The 21,003-nt window shown below is 32.7% G+C and overlaps 3 protein-coding genes across 3 annotated transcripts; 2 read left to right on the plus strand and 1 right to left on the minus strand.

Moving 5' to 3' along the window:
- The first annotated feature begins 7,831 nt into the window (after positions 1-7,831).
- On the plus strand, positions 7,832-13,250 carry LOC108210218 (uncharacterized). The gene is made up of 11 exons (XM_017381519.2): positions 7,832-8,096; positions 8,223-8,267; positions 9,469-9,525; positions 9,819-9,888; positions 10,255-10,296; positions 10,419-10,492; positions 10,970-11,040; positions 11,937-12,019; positions 12,168-12,277; positions 12,691-12,753; positions 12,889-13,250. The coding sequence occupies exons 1-10, from the start codon at positions 7,926-7,928 to the stop codon at positions 12,751-12,753; spliced, it is 786 nt and encodes a 261-aa protein (XP_017237008.1). The 5' UTR covers positions 7,832-7,925; the 3' UTR covers positions 12,889-13,250.
- Positions 13,251-15,935: 2,685 nt separating this feature from the next.
- On the plus strand, positions 15,936-19,377 carry LOC108203270 (pentatricopeptide repeat-containing protein At1g08070, chloroplastic-like). The gene is made up of 2 exons (XM_017372058.2): positions 15,936-18,185; positions 18,273-19,377. Exon 1 carries the CDS (start codon positions 15,947-15,949, stop codon positions 17,471-17,473), a length of 1,527 nt encoding a protein of 508 aa, XP_017227547.1. The 5' UTR covers positions 15,936-15,946; the 3' UTR covers positions 17,474-18,185; positions 18,273-19,377.
- LOC108203281 (uncharacterized) lies at positions 18,724-19,308 on the minus strand. The gene has a single exon (XM_017372080.2). It carries the CDS (start codon positions 19,306-19,308, stop codon positions 18,724-18,726), a length of 585 nt encoding a protein of 194 aa, XP_017227569.1.
- Positions 19,378-21,003: the final 1,626 nt, after the last annotated feature.

A 21,003-nucleotide genomic window follows, 5' to 3' on the forward strand; every position in this document is an offset into this window, starting at 1 on the left:
AAATATTAAAATGGGGAGGATCATGATGTGGACATTGAATGTGTAGTCTGGTAATGTTTGGTGTGGGAATTACTCAAGTGTCCCCTTGAAATCAATGGGGGGTACTTTGAGCTTAAGGTTTAGTGTTTCAATATGTTATCCTCATTATGTGCTTGCCGGTGGCATTTCATTTCAACTTACATTTCATTTTTAAATGTTATAAAGTATATGTTTTTTTTTTTTTTTTGAACAAGGATAATAATTCAATAATAAAAAGCCATACGGCATCTACATACATGATCGAAATTGAACAAACGCGTAATAATATCGTTGTTGAATCCTTCCATCTTGGATAGGCAACCAAACGATTTTTTGAAGAGATATATACATATTGTAATCCTCCAACTGTTGTTTTGAGCAATCGACCATTGATGTATCACCATAATAACGTTCATCATCGAATCAACACCATCAAAATCAACACCATCAAAATCCTGCAGATGTAAGATCCCGGACATGACAAACTGTAAGGAAAATCAAAATCAAACTCTCACACAAGGAGAGACCAAACAAAACCCAAATAAATTGGGAATTTATTGAACAAAAGCAAAAGATGAACAATAACTGCTAAAAAGAAGAAAAGATTGGGGCTTTCCACCGGTAAAAGCCGATGGAAGCCCCTCAGATTATAGAGGGCGGCTACTCAAGAACAGAGAGAAAAGAGAGAATAGGGTTTCTATCTGGAAAAGATTATATTTTTGTTATAAAGTATATGTTAAAAATAATGTGAAGCTCGTCCGTCTCATTTTAAATGATTTGTTTAATTTTGTAGGTTAGATGATCAATTTTGTAATTTATTTAAATTATTTTTTAAATAAAGTTCCTAATGATAATATATTATTGTATATGATTATTAAGTTTACAAAGATAGGACTAAAACACGACACACACTTTATTACTCTTATAAAGTATGATGCTATAACTTAATTTTACGATTTTTTTTAAATAAAATTTTAATATTTAATTTTTTTTCCGGAAAAGTTTAAAAATAATTTATATAATTATATTTTATAAGAGTATTAAAAATGCATGTCGAATAATAGAAGAAAAATTTATAGAACTGGATGAGACGGATGTAGTTTAATTTATAACTTTTCAAAATTAGCCAAAACCTAACGAGTGTAGTTGAAAAAAGTAGAACAAATTAGTTTCAGCAGGATACAGGGAGTAAAATAGTCGTTTTACGCACGTGGCGTGTCTGTAATGTGGTTTTATCGGTCTGCTAAAGAAAACAAATGAAGAATTTATATTTTTCTTCAAATTTTGTTAAAAAGCGGGAAGTAATTTTTATGAACTAATGTAGAAATGTAGATAAAATTAATATTTTTTTTCTTTTATTTTGAAATATTATGCAAAAATAAGTTAAATAAATTAAATCATTCATCCTAGCATTTTTGAATAATCGGTCAGTTAGTGTTATGTCAGTAGTGTAATATCAGAGCTACAGATGATTCAAGTTCGAGTCACACTCCCACAATTCTTTAAATTTATTGCGGCAAAGATGGGGTACCATATTAAGTGTAGTTCTTCTATCAGTTCATAGTAATTTATAAAAATACGGAAATGACACTGAATTCAACTCGAATATTTTGCGTACGTATTTTTAAATATTAAGTGGATCATTTTTTCTGATAAAAAAAAAAGTGGATCATTTTTTAGTAACTTAAAATTTTTAAATCGGTATTGTCAAAATAATTTATATCATAAGTAACTTATAATTTATATTATAAGTAACTTATAATTTATTAAATATATAATAATAATGAATTTAAGAAATTATTTATTTAAATGATAATTTCGAATCTAATCTATTTTTTCATTAATCACTTTCTAAACCTACAATTATTTAATGGGATTATCTATTGTGTACTGATGAGCACAAGGTAAATATACGAGTATGAATTTGGATATTTTGATTGGTGTGGTTGTTATAAATAGAGGGAGTCTATCATTATCAAAGAGTACAAGACAATCAGTTTTTGTGTTTATATTATGCCCATCAATCCACCTAAAAAAGCTGTATCTAAAATATAAAATTTTGAAACTCAAAGTGAGAATCAATGCTAGCTTAAACTGCTCCGATTCTTAGCCCTAGACAACTTTAACTTAAATAAAGTTTAGAGGCTAGCTAAGGTAGTACACCACAAGTATTACAAGCTAAAAAAGATTAAAGAGTTGCTAATTAACACCCTACCTCCTAATAACCCGATCTAGCTTAGCTAATTTTATTGTCTTCCTCGGGACTCGTGCTGATTATTTAAAACAAAGTCTCTGAAATTCACCTCATTATTTATATTTTTTTCCCTTTTACACCCACATGAATATTTATTATTATACTCATATCCTCCACACTCGTAAGCACGACGTTTCCAGCTCAACCTGATCAAAATCGACGGTCCTGATTTAAACAACATGTTGTCCTTATTTTTTAAATTTTTGAGTTTTTTACCTTTTTTACTTTTTACCACGAAGTTGCCACGTGGGATTACAGCTGGTCGGCTGTGAAATGTTTGTGTGATGTTGACACGTGTCAGAAGTAATTAGTGAATTAGTTACGTGGACCATAGTACAATGAAAGCAATCCCTAGGCTAAATTGACAGTGCTGTTATTCTAGTTAGACACTGAATTTGTTGTGAGGTGATGGACGTGATGTTATGTTAGATGTTTATTCATGTGCTTAGCAGTTGAGTACTTGTTACATTTATTAACTCCGTACCAAATTCAATATTATTGAAAAGTTTTTAGCATGTTAAATTCGGGGACTTTCTAGTACACGAATAATTCTTAGTTAGATATCGAATTTTCATTGACTCCCATTTCATTAAAAGTATTTTAATATATATATATATATATATATATATATATTTATTAAACGAAATATTTTATCTAAGTAGAATGAATTTTAATATCAGCTTAAAGCTGCATAGTATTATAAACACTAAAAGATAATTATTCTGATATTTATATAATTGATCCATCTTAATATATGTATTAAAATAAAAATAGTAATACAATAAATTTAGTATGAAAAAATTATTTTATGAAAATACTTTAATTACTAATAAAAACTATATATAATTATTTTCACATGATCATTTTGTAAGGAGCATAAAATTATTTAAATCATGACATATAGTGAGCATAAGAAAAACTTGCTATTCATGGTTTTAGTCTTGCATTGCATAAAGAAAATGAGTAGCGGTAGATATCTTAAATTGGATGTTAAAAATGTTGTCCCTAAGCATAATTAATTTAGATTTGGATAATTTTATATATTTAAAATTTAAATGTTAAAGAAAGAAAAACCAAAACTAGAAAGGTATATTGTTAAATCCTGTTACTTATATCCTTATAATATAATAAAGTAGGACAATTTGGTTGTTTGATAAAATAACAACAAATTATAGTTAATTATTCGATCTTTTAATCTTTTAACATTTCATGTTTTTTTTAAAATTAGTAACTTTTATAATATAAAAACTAATATCACTCACTACTATCATCTACATTCCCAATTTATTAGTTAAATATAAATAAATCTTACAAATTTATCAATTTTTCTCAGACTTCCATATTATTTTACATTTCATCTTTATTTCAAACATATTTTATATTTATCGATTAAATAATAATGGGACCCATATTTTATCTATTTTAATACACTTTTAGTTTTGTTTTTCTTTATGAGAAGAACACTTTCAAGTTATTTATATGTTTTTCTTAATCACCATGTATAGTCTTAAAAAATTAGCTGAAAAAAATATCTTAAGGGAACTAGAATATAGAGAGACTCAAAATTATCTTTTTTTTTCCGAAAAGCTTCTCCGACCATAAAAAAATTACTAGCTAAAAAATGAATTGACATACCAAAAATAAAAAATATAGCTAATCTTTTGTGAAAATCATACTCCAACCATACTAATCTCTTATCTATAATTTTAGCCTATAAATGAATAATATATTTGTTGTACCTCTACAGGCGTGCAATATATCTGTGTAGGATGATTACACATGATTTATTATTATATTGAACTAATATATTCTATTTTAACAATTTAAAATATTAACAATATATTATTTTTAAATTACAGTCAATCAGTTAATATCATTGAACCACGATCTGACATGAACAAATTTTAGAGAACCACGATCTGACATGTTGAACAAATTTTAGAGGTCTAATATAGTCAACAATTATATCTAACATGTCGAAGATGTTTTAACAAATTAAGTTATTACATTTGAACAAATAATCAAAGTCCCAAACTAACCAAAAATCTGACTTCAAGATTTTATGTCTCCTTCGCTTTTTACGCTCATGTTATTCAGTTCCTTACATGTGGATTGTGGCTTCAACATAACGAATAAGACTGCAAAAGCTGGAAGCATTGCTTGGCGTATAATTTTACCATATTTGCATTCAGAATATATAAAAATCATGCTGTAATAATGTATATATTCTCTGCTGCTTTTCATCTTTATCTTTTTCTTATACTTATATAGTTATATTCACAGCCAAATTTAAATTCTGCTCTTGTCCAAATACACGTGATTGTGGTTAAGGCTCTGTCAGGGAACCATGTGAATTGGTTGAGTCTGGTTTAGTTAACCCATAGCTGACGGTGGTCAATGCCACGTGGCGAGAACAGGATGACTTCTCCGTTTCTTTCCTAGATTCTATTTATGGGGATAAAGATCATGTTTATAAAAGAAGTAAATTTATATTTCTTGATATATTAAAAAATACAATCATTTTTGTAAAATGTATTCGATTTCTTTATTTTCTCGGTAACTTTTGAGTTGGCAAAAAAAATTCGCGACCTATCACAAAATTTCTAACAGATTCTGGATCGATTGATTGACCGGTTAGTACACAATACTGATTTCTGCATTCCAGTATATTTTTTTAAAAAAATTTGATATAATAAATGAAAGGAGTGAGATATTGTGAAATAAATTCAGGATAAAGTTAAAGAAGCAAATAATTCTAAACAAAAAATATACTGAGTATAATATCTTAACTTTTACACATTTTATTAAACATAAATGTTTTTTTTAATTGATATATAAATGAATTTATTGTCTGAAAGTTTTAAACAATAAACTTATAAAGGTGAAAAAAAAGCTTTTCCTAGCAGAGAGAATTCAAGTACTCCATATCTCCCATAACAATATTCGCTTTGATTTTTGACATGTAATTTGTGGTGTATAAAAAACATCCTTCTACATGTTATTTTTCAATTTTTTTTCTCAAATAAAAATCTAACATCTATATTTTTATTTAGAAAAAGAAAATTTAATAATGAATATATAGAAGTGTGTTTTTTTTGCACCTCAAATTACGTGTTAAAAGTCAAAACGGCTATTGTTATGAAACGGAGAGAATACCAAAAAATTAGCATTTATTATCCCGGATCCTAAATTCGAACTGAGGAAAATTCTTACAATAATTCTCAGTAACAAAATGGAGTAAATATGTTTTCTTGTTGATGTCTTGTTTTTTTCTTTACTTTTCACGTCTTTCTTTTTCATGCAATGATGCCTATTCCTTCCTATCCGCTAGGTTGCCACGTGACGACACGTGCCGTTTGGTCATGTGATGAAGGTCACTCACGTGTGATTGCATTGTGACATCTCACGTGTAGCTAAAGCTCTACTTTTGCTTTGGTAAGTTGGGTTTCTATTTCAGCGAGAAAAATTACGAGCATTGTTACTATTAATCTATTACTCCAACATCTTAGTACTGTAATACAAGAGTTAGAGGCATAATAATACTGGTCATGATATATGAGCGATTCATATAATTAATATTATTTGGTGGACGCACTTTACCCTTCTGAATCATTCATAAACAACTGAGTCGGTCATTTCAAAATTCTTAAAAGAATCATTCAGCAATATGTTACATCCTACACATGCTGTTAATACTGCTGTAAAGCATCGTCTGTCAAAATGTCCATATCTTATAAAAATGTATACTTTTTGTTTATTTGTTGCATATTATATGTAACAATTTTAACGCAGATTTTGTTTGTTATAATAAATTTATCTAAAAATAATATAATAATAATTTTAACTATATAAATCTTTGGATATTAATATATATCATATTTTTCCATATATCTTTAAATAATTTTTTAATATTACGAAACATCAAGTGATATATTTTCTTTACAGATTTGTATAATTTTGTTTTGTTAAAATAAATTATCATACATTTAATATATTATTCAGATATTTTGAATTTAATTCGTCAAATAATATTATTCATTCAGAATTCAGATAGTATATTGATTCAGATCATTCAGATATATTAATCATTCAATTCTGATATAAAATTTTTATGACGAAGGAAGAAAATATGAGACAATAATAACTATACTTCTAGATTTCTTATGATAAAAATTATAAGGAAATATGATGTAAAAGTGGAATGAACATTCTTCCCAAACTAGGTGTGTTAGATTTCTAGTTCAAATAATTAGAATGAAATGAATGGAGGAATGAAAATTATAGGCATTTTTACTAATCAACTCTAATTAGAAGACAAAATTCATTTCATTCCTCCTCCATGCCATAGCGAAAAATTATAAAAAATATATTTTTAAAAGATGAAAACTTTTTATTTTTCTCATATAAGTAGTTGTCAAACAGGGTGAATAACTCATAATTCAGACTATCCTGGCCCGTATCCTATGCCAATCTGCTGACTCTTAAATTTTAACTCTAGATCATAGCTGGGGCCTGGGGCCATTGGGCTATCAGAAAAGATCACGAGCTTCGTTTCGGTTTCTTGGGCTCATGGAGTGGGCTACACAGCCTAAAACATTTGGGTAACACAATATTCTTAGGATCTTGCTTCAACGAGAAACTACAGTGACTTAGAATGAAAACTATGTGCCTGAATGAAAACTATGTACATGTTTGGTAGATAGAAGTAGAAGCTGCTTCTGGCTTCTGCTTTTAAGAAGTATTTTTAAGAAGCTGAGAATATTAGCTTTTCTCTCACGGCTTCTGTTTTTTTTCCAAACACTTTATTAACTTATTTACTTTTTACTTCTACTCCATTTCTTTAATTTAAGCAAGAAGTTACTTTTTTAAGCTAAACCCAAACAGTCTCTATATGAAAATGAAACAGTAAAAGAGAAGTCTTTGGAAATCTAAATCAAAACCTCAAACGATCAAGAACACCTCATCACCGGAGAATAACAAGGATGCGATCATTAATCGAATACATGTTGAGTTTATTTAATAATATAGATGTCAATTTCACAGTATTTTTTTTTAAATCTTCGTACTACGAGTTGCAGGGAAAAAAAACTCAATCATTAAGAATAGAAATTTTTAATCATACAATGGAATTAAACCAAGTTCAAAAAATCTCATTCAAACTAAACTGAAATTATCTTATTCATTTATTTGATTTCGCTTCAAGTCCTTCATGTATTTAAGAGTTTCAAGATATGCAGCTATCCAGAAGATAACACTAGGATCAGCCAATTTTTCACGAAATAATATACTAGTACCTTGTGCATATCAAAATTTTAAAATTAAATCGTCCAAATTTTAAAGGGTTTTGGTTCATGACAACCGATTGTCATGGAGGTTTTATCCAGCACACAGCTTTATTACTATCAAATCTGTATTTCAAAAGTTGGGATTCAATTTTTTTTTTTTAAGTATTCGCTATAATTTTCTGCGGACAAGAACTTTCTCTTTCCGCAAAAAACGAAATTTTAATCTGGACCCTTGAAATATAGATCCGACTGCCCTCGAAGTGTGAAAAACCACAAAGCACAGTGACTAGAATGAAAAAACAAAACACTAACAGAACAAACCCTTGAAATCTGAATCAAACATCAAACACTTGGAGACCACTTCATCAATGGACGACACCAACGTTAAAGATCACTACTCACTCACCGGAATCTTGAACTTAACGGTGTCGGAACCCTACTACCTCTTCAATTTCCTCGCCTTTTTCGCCTACATTCCCGTTCGCTTCTCCGCTTCCTCTGTTCTTGCTCCCCATTTTACCTCTCATCTTCTTCACCGTGTAAGAATTCTAAAACTCATGCTTAAATTTGTGTTAAATTGGTGTAATTAGAGTGTTTTTGTGAAATGGGTGTGTTTAATTTTGTGATTTTGTTGCGTTATTGATCGTGTTTTATTGTGATCACAGGAAATTCAAGCGTTTCTGGCGTTTTGCATTTTTGCTGCTGTAAAGGTATCGACTATATGTAGGATTGGTGGATTAATTTGGATTAATTTTTGTGGTGTTTTCGATCTTTTTGGTGCCCGGATTGGGAAAGTTTAGGTTTGGTTTTGTATTGGGGAATTGGAGGAATTTAAGTATTTGTTGTACATGTGTGTTTTCGGGGAGGTTTGGACCTTCAACCTTGGTATCGACTAGTTTGTAATGCCAGCTCTTTCTTATTATTTGATTTAATGCTTAGATGGTGTCGGTTTATTACGAAGAATTTGGTGCTTTGTTGTCTATATTAGAGATGCAAGTTTTGGAATAAGTTGTATGACTATTTCTGAGTCTAATCAACACTTTCTTTTATCAAAATTTAATGTACTATAATAAAATGCAGGAATAGATGGCTCCAATTTTTTGTTAATTAGTCAGTATGCATTGTTATTAAACACAAATATCGTAAACGGCCTCTTGACGTTTAAGCTTGAAGCACCGTCTTTTTAAAGTGACACACACTATATAGATTAATTATATAGAAACATTTAATGTGGATGTTTGTAACAGTGCACATGCTAATTATTAACTTTAAACTCAAGTGCAAGCTAAATAGTTCAAAATAAAGAACTAGGTTCAATTTTTCTTAGAGTTATATATGCCAAGAAGCTAGTGAAACCATATTCATGCATCAAGGTATATGTAAATTGTCCATATATCGCAGGAAGCCAAAGGTGTGTCAGTGTGTGTATATTATTGCCTATTTAGAGAAACCCAAACAAACTTATATATACGGCCAGCATTTTCAAATTCAATTAGAATCTCGTCTAAGTTTTTATCTTAAAAAAAGCTTTTCTGTAGGCCATTTATGTGCTTTGCATTTCACTACTAATTACCCTTAAACAACACTTTTTTATAATGTGATGAACCTTTTTTAAGGAAAGTCTGAAGCTGGCACTTTGTGCTTAATCATCCACCTTAAGCGCGTTTTCAGTAAGACTACTACTATGAACTGGTAAATGGTGAATTGCTTTTCCTTTTCAGAATGCAAATAGATTAAAGTTTCAAAATGCAAAGTAACATAAAAGTTGATTAACTCAGGTTGTAATATATTTTTAACTGTTAAAATTATTGAAGAGTGCATTAAATATACTTTTATTTAACATTTTGTATATTGTCGATATATTTGTTCATTCTGTATTTTTCATGTCAATAATCTGTTTATTTGTGATAGATGGTGAAAGAGGAGACGTGGGAAGCTTTCATTGCGGATACTTTGTTTTATGCAGAGGTGCATTCTTGGAAACCCTTTGTTCCTGTTGATTGGCTGGAGTAGTTTGTTGGTTTTCCAACATATCATGATTGCCTTGTTCTAAATGTCATAAAAAAGTTCTTTGCACCTTTTTTTTGGGTAATTTTGTAATGTTTGGAACTTGGAAGCAGACTGATAATGACATTGTGTATTTATGTTTTTTGTACTGATTTTTTTTAACTACACTGCTGACATCACGGTAGCTACTTGTATGTGACTATGTCCTTTTTTTTGTTTATTTATATTATTGACCTGAAATCAGGTTTGTTCAGGTATTCCTTGTTGCCATTGCTTTGGTTCTGGATTATCATCTTGCTCTCTGGTACATGTTGGCATTTTTAGGTAGGGATTGCCTTTTTGCATTTATGTGTGTGTAATCATGTGATCATAATTGAAATTAAAATAGAAGGATATCTGATTGGTTATAATTTGGGGATTTATCTACCACTGCAAATTTTCTTTATGCAGAAAAATGTCTCATATAAGTTATTGGTGGGCCCATAAATTTATTACGACATTATAAATTCTTATAGGCTATGATCATAAGATTTTATTGTTACTAACTATATAATTTGGTTGAAATGTGGCGTCTTAATCTTCTCCAGTTCATTTTTTTTCACCTCATAGTTACTTTAAATGCTTCTGTTGAGTAAGAAAAGTGCTTACCAAGGTTCTAATTGTTTTTCTTGTGTGGCCTTTTTTATGCAGTTATATATATATTCACACAACAACCTCCTTACCTGAGTTTAGGTAAATAATCGAGTTCTGTTGCCCCTCTTCTTATTCTTTATCACGTTCTCTGCAAATATTATGTATATGACTGCTGTAAACTGACTATTTGTACCTAAAGTTTTGTTGTTTACCTTCTTAAGGTACTTCAAATCAGTTAACACCTCTGCAATTGGAAACTATACTCACTGAAGGGCGTACATCGAAGTTTGGGCTGGTTGGTTCTCTGGATTCTCTTTTTAACCTCATTAGATAAGTTTTTGGGTTAAAAATAAATAATTGACTATTTGTGTATTGACCTCAACAAAGAAAATCTTGTAATTGCAACATTTAAGTAATATACATCTTTGATATTTGTTGTGCTCATTAAAATCGCTTTTCCTTACAATATCTATTTTGCCTCTTTCTAATGGATGACAGACCAATATCCAATCTGAAAGGCAATGGATTGCAGTATATTAAAGACATTTTGAAAATTTTGGATGTTGATTAGTTTAATAGATTTTCATATTAACCTATTATGTTTAGGTTGGGTTTACCTTGGCACTTTATTTTGTATAGTTCTATAGTACTATTGATGTCCTATTGAAACGATAAAATGTCCACTGATAATATTTGCTGTCTGCAGTAGTGCACACAGGAAGAATATTAATGTTTTTTCCATGTCTGGCAAATTTTCAATTGATCATGTCAGGTTGAATTTCGTGCTTTATCCTCATCGAATTGCGTACGTACAAGTCGTATTTTTCCTGAGCTTTCCATCACGTGAGTGTTTCCTTCCACAATAATGCCCTGTCATTAGTTTAATACTTTAATCTGACTTGTTGTTCTGTTTCTCGTTCTTGTACCGGATGTGTTACTACCTCTGTCCCGGTTTTTTTTCTTCTCTTCATTTCCTTGTTTCTTTGTCCCGAAAAGGTCGTCCACATCAAGTTAATATGGTAAATTACATGTTAAATTTTGTTAATTTTTTTGAAAAAACAATACATAGTTTGGGCAACAAATGGCTTATTTGTTATAATTGTATAAAGGGTTAATTATCTAATTGGGCACTCACTTCACACCAGTATATCATCCGGGACACTCTCGAATTTTCGGTCTCATTTGAAACACTGTTTTCAGAAATTGTATCAGTCTTAAAAATAAAATGTAAAATTTGAAAATAAATCAATAGTTTGAGAAGTAACACAGTAGGCTATAGTGATTATATAGGCACGATTAATTGAATTTCCGTGTCTAAAAAATGACTATATATGGATTATTAAGGTTCTTCATAACCCATCTCTCCCACCATCAATTTTACCCATTTTTTGGACACAGAAATTCAATTAATCGTACCTACATAATCTCTACTGCCTACTATGTTAAAGCCCCATGAGTAACACTTCTCAATCTGTCGATTTGTTTTCGAATTTATCATTTTATTTTTAAGACTGAAACAATTTCTGAAAACGGTGTTTCAAATGAGACCGAAAATTCGAGAGTGTCCCAGATGATATATTAGTGTGAAGTGAGTGCCCAATTAGATAATTAACCCATTGTATAAAAGGTGGGTTTTGACAGGGGGACAAAAAAACAGGACGGAGGAAGTATTGCATTACTTATCTTTGCTTCACTTTATTTAACATGGGTAGTGACTTGTGCTATCCTTTATGCAACAGATTCTCAAACAAAAATCTATCATTTGGGACAGTCGATATTGGCCTGTTTCCAAATGTTGCACCAAAATTTGGAATCTCTCTTGGTGAGAATATTTCTTTTCCATATGCTGCAATCTGAATTATACTCCTGGTCTTTGATTCATTCTTGTATGTCAAACTCTATTTTATCAACGTCAATTTGGTCTCTATATCTTTGTCAATGGCTGATACCTGTTGGGACTAAACTTTCAGGAAACAGTAAACAGCTTCCCACATATATATTGTTTGAGAATGCGGAAGAGGTTGCACGCTTTCCCGAGTATAACTTGGAAGCAAAAGCCTCCATTCCTGTTGTAACAAAGGTACAGACCAAAAGACACATCAGTGACATACCATTTTTGCTATCTGGCCTAACCGGCCCAGCTTAGAAAAGTCTTTTGTTACTTTAAGCAGAAGTGAATTTTTTTATTTATAAGTCATCGTGAGTTTGGATGATTCTGTTACTAATATATAGCTTTTAAGATTAAAAAATGAAACATAAAAATTATATATACCAAAAATTACATTTAAAAAGGATATTCTTGATTTTTGTCAAAGTTGAAGTAATGAGAAATGAAACTATCACCTATTTGCTACTTTTCTTAATTTAATTTATATAAGCCAGAAAGCCACTGCACAAACAGACAAAAGTGTTTTCCTTAACTTCTTTTAAGTTTTATGTTAGTCCACAACTTATACTCTTGAAATAACACCTTCTGGGGTCTTGTGTATGCAGAAACTTATTTGCCGGCACTTTGAGCTTGACAAACGACTTCTTGATTATGTGAATGGTAAATAGGTAATGATTTATATTTGATTATTTGCTTAAGTAGTTCAGATATATTTTCAGCATTTATTGGGACTATTTCATCTGCTTATATATCAATACAGCAAATGAAAACATATGTTTTTGGACTTATAATCTTCTATACAGATTGCAAACTCACAGATGGGTCGGCTGGTTCAAAAGCTCTACGAAATTCTAGCATGAGATGCATACGATTGTAAAGCAGTGGTATGTGATCTAGCAATCTATAGTTACACACGGGTAATAACATAGGTTCAAAGCAAAGGGGAGGAGGGTGCTGCAACTTCCAATTTTCATTCTTGATGTTCAGTGCAATTTTGTTTTCTGTTTTTTTTTTCCCCCCTTTCTTTTTTGTTATAGGAAAAGTAATGCTGAGGACAAAGTAGGGAGTGGGGACTGTATATTGAGTTATTGACACTGATATCAGTATACTATGTTGTATCCTACGTATGTATCTTGGTATTGCTGATGTTGTGGGCGGTTCTGAATGTTTTTTCATTTTTGAGAAAGAAGTGCTTATTTTTAACAAAAAGTGTCAAATTCTCCGAAAAGTAAAGAGAAAAGTGGTCGAGAAAATAACAGTGATTAAATGCAGAAATGATTTTCGTATTCTGTAAAAGGGGAAGATGCATAGAGCAATGCTAGAGAATCTGACATATTTTGATTTGTGCGATTCTAGGACATGTTTTGATTAGAGCAATGCCAGAGAATATGACATATTTTCATTTGTGCGAATCTATGATATGTTTTGATTAGGGCTGAGCAAAAAACCGAAACCGAACCGAAACCGGTTAAAACCGAGCCCAAAAAAACCGAGCCGAAACCGAAACCGAAAATTAAAAAACCGAGCCGAGTTCATGGGTCCGGTTCCGGTTATTCGTCAAAACCGAACCGGAAGAAACCGAATCGAACCGATTATATAAATAATTATATATATATATATATATATATATATATATATATATATATATATATATATATATATATATATATATATATATATATAGGGGAGTGCTCAAATACAAACCAATTTTAAAATACAAACTACAAACCATATATAAAAATAACATAACTCAGTGCATACACGGTAGTTCATTCTCTCATTTTTTACTCAGATCTACTCTCTCTCTCTTCTCGTCTCTCTCACCTCTGTATTTCTCTCAACTTGTCACGCTGTAAATTAATATAGCTTGTTACAACTGGATTTTGTTCCCATCGAGATAGATAGACACATATAGATATAATTTAGTGATGAAGCTGTGGTGCTTTTGGTGTTTGATGATGCTACGTTTTGATAGTGGTGATGTTGGTGATGAGGTGTTAATGGTGGTGGTGCAGTGGCAATGGCAGAGGCTGTGCTATTCCCTTCAGTCCCGTCAGAGAACAAACTTGCTACAGAATTCAGGATTTTCTGACATATATATTAGTGATTTTCGTTGTGCCAATTAGTGATTTGTATTGTATCAATTAGTGATTATCACTTTAGAAATTAGTGAAACAGCGAGTACTGAACAGAACCTGGTGACAGTGACAAAGGGATGGGAGATGTGGTTTCAGGCGACGGAGGTGAGGCTGGAGGCGACAGGGGTGAGGCTGGAGGTGACGGTGGTGAAGGTGGAGATGGAGGTGGAGGGGACGATGGAATGAATTTGGTGGTGATAGAACATATAACTGGACATGGAGATGGTGGCTACGGAGAAGCGGCATGGAGGTGGAGACGGTGATGATGGAGATGACGATGGAAGCGGAGCTCAAGGAGATGGAGGCGGAAATGGGGTTGGTAGAGATGGGATTGGTAGAGTTTAGTGACACTAAGCACTGCTAATCACTAAATATTATTGTCATAATCATTGGTTTGTATGTTTGTACCATAAGGAGTTTGTACTGGAGTAGGACCCTATATATATATATATATATATATATATATATATATATATATATATATATATATATATATTATAAGAAATTTAAATAGTATGTCACATTCTGCTCTAAGAATTAGAGGTATACATGAAATAATTTGTTGAAAATTTCTGAATTTTACATGTGAATATCTCTATGTATAACTTGTCAGTAGGCATGCATACCTCACATAAACAAACCATTCTACTGAGTTGTGAATGCTATATAGGTCAATCCATATATATGGTAATGTACTAAACAGTTTCTGCAGATCAGATGGTCACCATTTGTATGTTATTGTGCCATTCTCTCAATTGTTTTATAAGATAAATGTTAGTCATAAGAAAACCTATCACTTGTGGCATAATATGGGAGAATTGTTTTAGTATTCAAAGTCTTCCAGGTTTATAAGTTCTGATCTAGAAGCAAGTACAACCATCCTGGTATCAAGAAAAAAAGAGTGACCATCTCCAATACCAGTAATAGAATCTGCAACATCAGAAGAATTTTCATGGCTTAGCAACTTCTTATATTTGGCGGTTTTGGAACCGAAACCGAGCCGATTATAACCGAACCGAGGTTTTTTAACCGAAACCGAACCCGAAACCGAACCGGCGGTTGCGATTTTCGATTTTAAAAACCAAAGATATATGGTTGCGGTTCCGGTTTTGTCCAAAAACTGAGCCGAACCGGCCCATGCTTTCCCCTAGTTTTGATATGTGCTATGTGTGTGATTTGTGAATACACACGTCTGACATCACATATGTTTTGATTTGTGCGATGTGAGTTCTAAAATTTAAGGTTTTCATGATCCTAGATTCCTAGTTACAAAGGATCCTTTATGAATTTGAAAATTATACATGTAACTTAGATTTTGAAATTTAGGAAGGGAAAATCATATCTAAAAATGAGGTGGTATTTATAGGATTTATTTAATTCAACCATGATTGAGTTCTTTTTGATTTTAAATTTTTATGAATATTTAAATTATAAAATATCAAGTATATTATGAAGTCAAAATTGGTGAATATTAAAAGCCAAACCTCTTTAATAAAATTTATATACACACAAGGGATCCAAAGTATTCATTTTTTCGAAAATATTATAAAATATGTTTCGCCTTCTTTTTCATTTTTTAATATATTTTATATCTTAATTGTATATAAAATATAATATATTTTTTTCTAAAAATTTGAACGTTCAGTTTTGAGTTTAAACCCAAACCTATAAAAGCACACCTCGTATGTTTCTATAATCCTAAAAGGCTGAAACTAACAATTCCATGAAACCCAAAATCCCAACTCTATCTCTCAGACAAATCAAACAAATCCGAGCTCATATTCTAACATCCTCAAAACCCAACTCATTAAACATCTTACTGTCCAATTTCACCCACTCACCCACTCCTCAAAATGCCCTTTTGCTCTACAACCAAATGGTCAAAACCCCAAATGCCCACAATCATTTCACATTCACCCTGGCTCTAAAGGCATGTTCTTTACTTCACTCACTGCCAAAAGGCCAAGAAATTCATGCCCATGTGATCAAAACAGCATACTTTTCTGATATTTTTATCAAGAATTCATTAATTCATTTTTACTTGCTGCAGACTGACATTGTTTGGGCTTGTAGGGTTTTTGATTCTGTGGTGTACCCTGATGTTGTTTCTTGGACTTCGATAATTTCCGGGCTTTCGAAATGTGGGATGGAAAGGGAGGCTTTGGTTAGGTTTTCGAAAATGGATGTGAGTCCTAATTGTGCTACAATTGTTACTGTTTTATCTGCTTGTATTAGTATTAGAGCTGTTAAGATTGGTAAATCTGTTTGTTGCTATAGTTTAAAGAATTTTGATGATGACAATGTTGTGTTGGGGAATGTGCTTTTGGATTTTTTTGTAAAGTTTGGGTCTTTAGGATGTGCGCGTTATTTATTTGAAAGAATGCGCAAGAGAGATGTGGTTTCTTGGACTACTATGGTGGGTGGTTTTGTGCAGAGAGGGTTTTATGATGTTGCGGTGAGGGTGTTTCAGGAAATGGTGCGAGGGGGAGAAGTTGAGCCTAATGAGGCTACTATTGTTAGTATGCTGTCAGCTTGCTCTTCAATTGGGGATTTGAATTTGGGGCGGTGGGTTCATTGTTATGTGAGCAGTAGGCATGATCTTGTGATAAATCAAAATGTGGGGAATGCTCTGGTGAATCTGTATGTGAAATGTGGGAACATAGATTTGGCTATTACGGTGTTTTGCATGCTTAAATGCAAAGATGTAGTGTCGTGGAGTACCATGATTAGCGGGTTGGCAATGAATGGGTATGGCAAGCATGTGTTGCCACTCTTCTCACTTATGCTAGTCCATGGCAATACCCCTGATGATGTAACCTTCATTGGACTATTATCTGCTTGCAGCCATGCGGGGTTGGTTAATCAAGGGTTAATGCTTTTTAAAGCCATGGATGGTGTGTATCACATTTCACCCCACATGAAGCATTATGCTTGTGTTGTTGATATGTATGGTCGAGCAGGGCTCTTAAAAGAAGCAGAACGTTTCATTGAATATATGCCTGTGGAAGCCGATGGCCCCGTTTGGGGAGCATTACTTAATGCTTGCAATATTTATGGGAGTGAGGAGATGATTTTGCGAACCAGACAGTCTCTTTCTAAGACAAGAGATGCAACCCTAGGAACTTTTGCTTTATTATCAAACACTTATGCCAGTTCCAATAGGTGGGATGATGCTAATGAGGTTCGAGATTCAATGAGGCGCATGGGTTTGAAAAAGGCTGCTGGATGCAGCTGGGTTGACGTCGACTGACTCGTGGGTATATAGAAAGTGTCATAAAGTGAGTAAATAGGCGCAAAGATTGCAAGTTGTGAATAAGATAATGGATAATTAGGCACAAAGATTTCAAGTTGTGAATAACATAATGAATGATTATACAATCTAATAACTTGTATAATCGAATCACCTTATTTAACAATTTTAGCTGCTCTTAGGAGATGAGGTTAATTTGAGATTATTATCTGCAACTGCTTCTCAAGTCTACTTCTACTTCTTGGTTCTCGGTCTATAATCCCATGAAAGGTACTTGAAGATCTTAGGATATGTGGTGACCCATGTTCGTGTCCACCCACGCGCACAGATACACATACAGTTTTTGTAGAATGCAGCAACTTGAAACTTGACTGCTGTAGTATGTATCTGACTGCTGTAAGTTGGGTAATCTTCATCTGAAGTGATTTACTTGACCTTCTTAAGGCATTTCAAGTGATGTTAACACCTGTGCAACAGGAATCTATAGTCTATACAGATTGAAGAGGTTACATTGAAATTTCGGCTGTTTGGTTCTCTGATTCTCGTTTCAAACCTCACTGGAGGGGGCTTCTACTAGTTCACAAATCATCACTGAAATTTAATGCTTTTACTACGATAAATTGGAAGTTCCTGTTTACTGCCTTGCAAAAAATGGGCTTCTGGAATATGTTTGTGGCTGGCCTGAAAAGGCAATACTTCGACTGTGTTTTCGGTAATAATTAATGGGTCGCTTGAAGGATTTTTTGCAGGAAAACATCGTTAAGCTGATACTGTTTCTGCATTTCTATTTGTGCTTCAGATATGTTGTTGTTTCTGGAAGGAGTTGGACTCTGCTCTGGCTTATCGGGTTTCAACCAAACTCTGCAAAGTGTGCATGCTTCTTTAGCAATATCTCTCTCACCTACTTCATGGGATATCGAGTGTTCAATTCTTGTGAAAGATAAGGCAGGCAGGCGTGTGAGTGCTATATAGAAAACATTCGGTCTCAGGTAAAGATATTATGGTAAAGATACAAGAATTTTCCGACTATATTATGGCAAAAGGAAATTTGATTTATTAAGAGCGTACAAGATTATCTGTACATACTTATGACCGGATGAAATACAAGTGTATATACATGCATGAACTACTTTGTCAAGAAAAAGTGTTTTCTGATTAACAGGCTGCGAATTAAGATCTGTTCTAGTAATTCTCGTGGTGATGGACAATCTCACAGTCGAATAAGAACGTGGACACCCGAGTATAATTTCTTAGTTAATCATCTTTGTATCAGTGCAGTTGAAGTCCTTCATGATAGCAGGAATACAGCTTGTACTCCTTGCAATTCCGCCCTTCTTCAGAACATCAGCCTTGAGATCTCCAGGACTTGATGATTTTCGTCTTGCTGAGCCCTTCTTCAGCAACTCTTTCATGGCTTGAGCCTGAAACAACACCGGGTGTGTTCTCCCAAACTTATTAAACTTAGAGCATGCATTCATGTGCTCACTCAAAGCCTCTTCGATTTTCCCTCCACTTTTCTCCTTCTCCTCCTTCACAGCCTCTGAGCACAGCCCACATATCAACTTCCCTGAAAACTTGTCGCGAACACGCCTTATGTACTCTGGTGTGCACTCCTCAGACATGCCACAGCACTCACACTCAGCATCCTCAACCTCTGATATTGGCGCAAGCACATCTGCTGCAGCTTCAGCTTCTTTTCGGATCAGTTCTGCAGAAATGTCAGATATTGTTCTCTGCAGGCTTTCCACTGACAGTTTCGTAGATTTCTGTGGAAGGCTAGTAATGTTTTGCGCATATAGAGCAACTCTTGCAGGGTGATTATCTCTAGTAGGCATGATAACCAACCTGTATCAGAACCAATATATATGATCTCAATCGAAAGAGTATTGAATCCTGTCAGATAAGATACTGAAAGAAAGCTGTTGCATGAACAACTTATATATAGCTCTATCTTTCTCTGTTTTGCTGCAATGTATCCATCAAACTTCACATGCTTTTCGCTTATGTCACTCGAACTCGGCTATAAGTGTCCAACGTGGATAAATGTCTGAGTGTCAGACTCGGCAATATTTTGAAAATTTTACATATTTTTGGCCTAAAATAAGTGTTGGCATGTCCATTACCATGTCCGAGTGTTGAGTGTCCGACATGGGTACTCGAAGAAAAATGAAGAGTCGGGATAACACAGCTTTTCACGATACAGTCTAGCCCAACCACTCATCAAAAACCTGCACTTTTTCAAGGTCCTGATACAGTGATAAAGAATGACTGTGCATTATCCAGTTCTCCCAACCACAAGACAGATTAAACAAGTAATATCAAGATCACGAGGAACCAAACCAAACCAACCAAGTTTCGAGAAATTAAGCAGATGGATTAAACAAAACCAACCAGGCATACATGTTGTATATGGATAATATTTTGTATACCAAAAGAGTTAAGTTCACAGGTATCTCAAGGTGAGGAGACATATTACAGATAGAGGATCAACAAAAATTATGTCTGTTACAGACTAATTGCAGTAAAATGAAGGTATGGATTGTCTTTACTGAAGATATGTTTATCTAGTTTCGAAGAACCTTGTCGAAACTCAAAAATTACTCATAAATAAATTGCATCGAAAGAAAGAGGTTTGAAATCGATTGACAGGGAAAAGAAAGAGGTTTGAAATCAAGAAATCATCAATGCAGACTACAAACTACAGATAATCAAGAACCCACAGCTTCACAACTCTGAGACTCTGATTCAAACTTGGTTTGAAATCCCAACTTAAAATATTTTCGACCAGGAGCTCCGAAATTTAGTCCAAGCTAATTTTTGAAAGTCAGTCGTTAACAAAGTTCAGGATTCGGATTTTATTTATGGGTATTTTTAGGGTGCACACTAACAACTAACTTTTACGTAAACGAAAAATTTTGATCGGTGAAGATTTTTATACATATAAAAAGCACTTCTCGGCGGAAGTAGGCGTACGAACACTTCACCGTTATTATTAATAAAATCTCTTATCTAACTAAAAATTGGTTGTCAGTGTATATGAAATCAGTTTGTTTGTTCCTTCTGGTGAACAAATTTTTTAGGCCACGTATTAGTATGCAGCTATTTAATACGGGTGTTGGTTAGTTTGGTCTTTGTGCATGATTTTATAGTCTGAGGTTCAGAATAAGTCATTCATGAATTACTTGTGGTACTCTTCAAGACTAGCTAAAATTTTCTTTCAAGTTTACACTCGATGCCTTTATCGTGCATGGATCGGAAAATAAATTACTGAATCACCATCCAAATATACGATAATTTGAGATGAAAAAAAATAATCAAATATCTCTAAATTTTCAAGGGATCAATCTATTCGACCGAGTTACATGAATTTGGAATCGGAAATCGGGAATCAGATAAATATGAGACCCGTTTGTTTTTTAAAAAGCAGAAGCGGCTGAGATTGCTAACTTCTATCTCGAGACTTCTACTTTATTTATAAAAATTTTATTAATTTATTTATTTTTCATTTTTAATCTATTTTTTAATTTTAA

This window comes from Daucus carota, chromosome 1 (assembly GCF_001625215.2).
Source record: "Daucus carota subsp. sativus chromosome 1, DH1 v3.0, whole genome shotgun sequence".
Lineage (NCBI taxonomy): Eukaryota > Viridiplantae > Streptophyta > Magnoliopsida > Apiales > Apiaceae > Daucus > Daucus carota.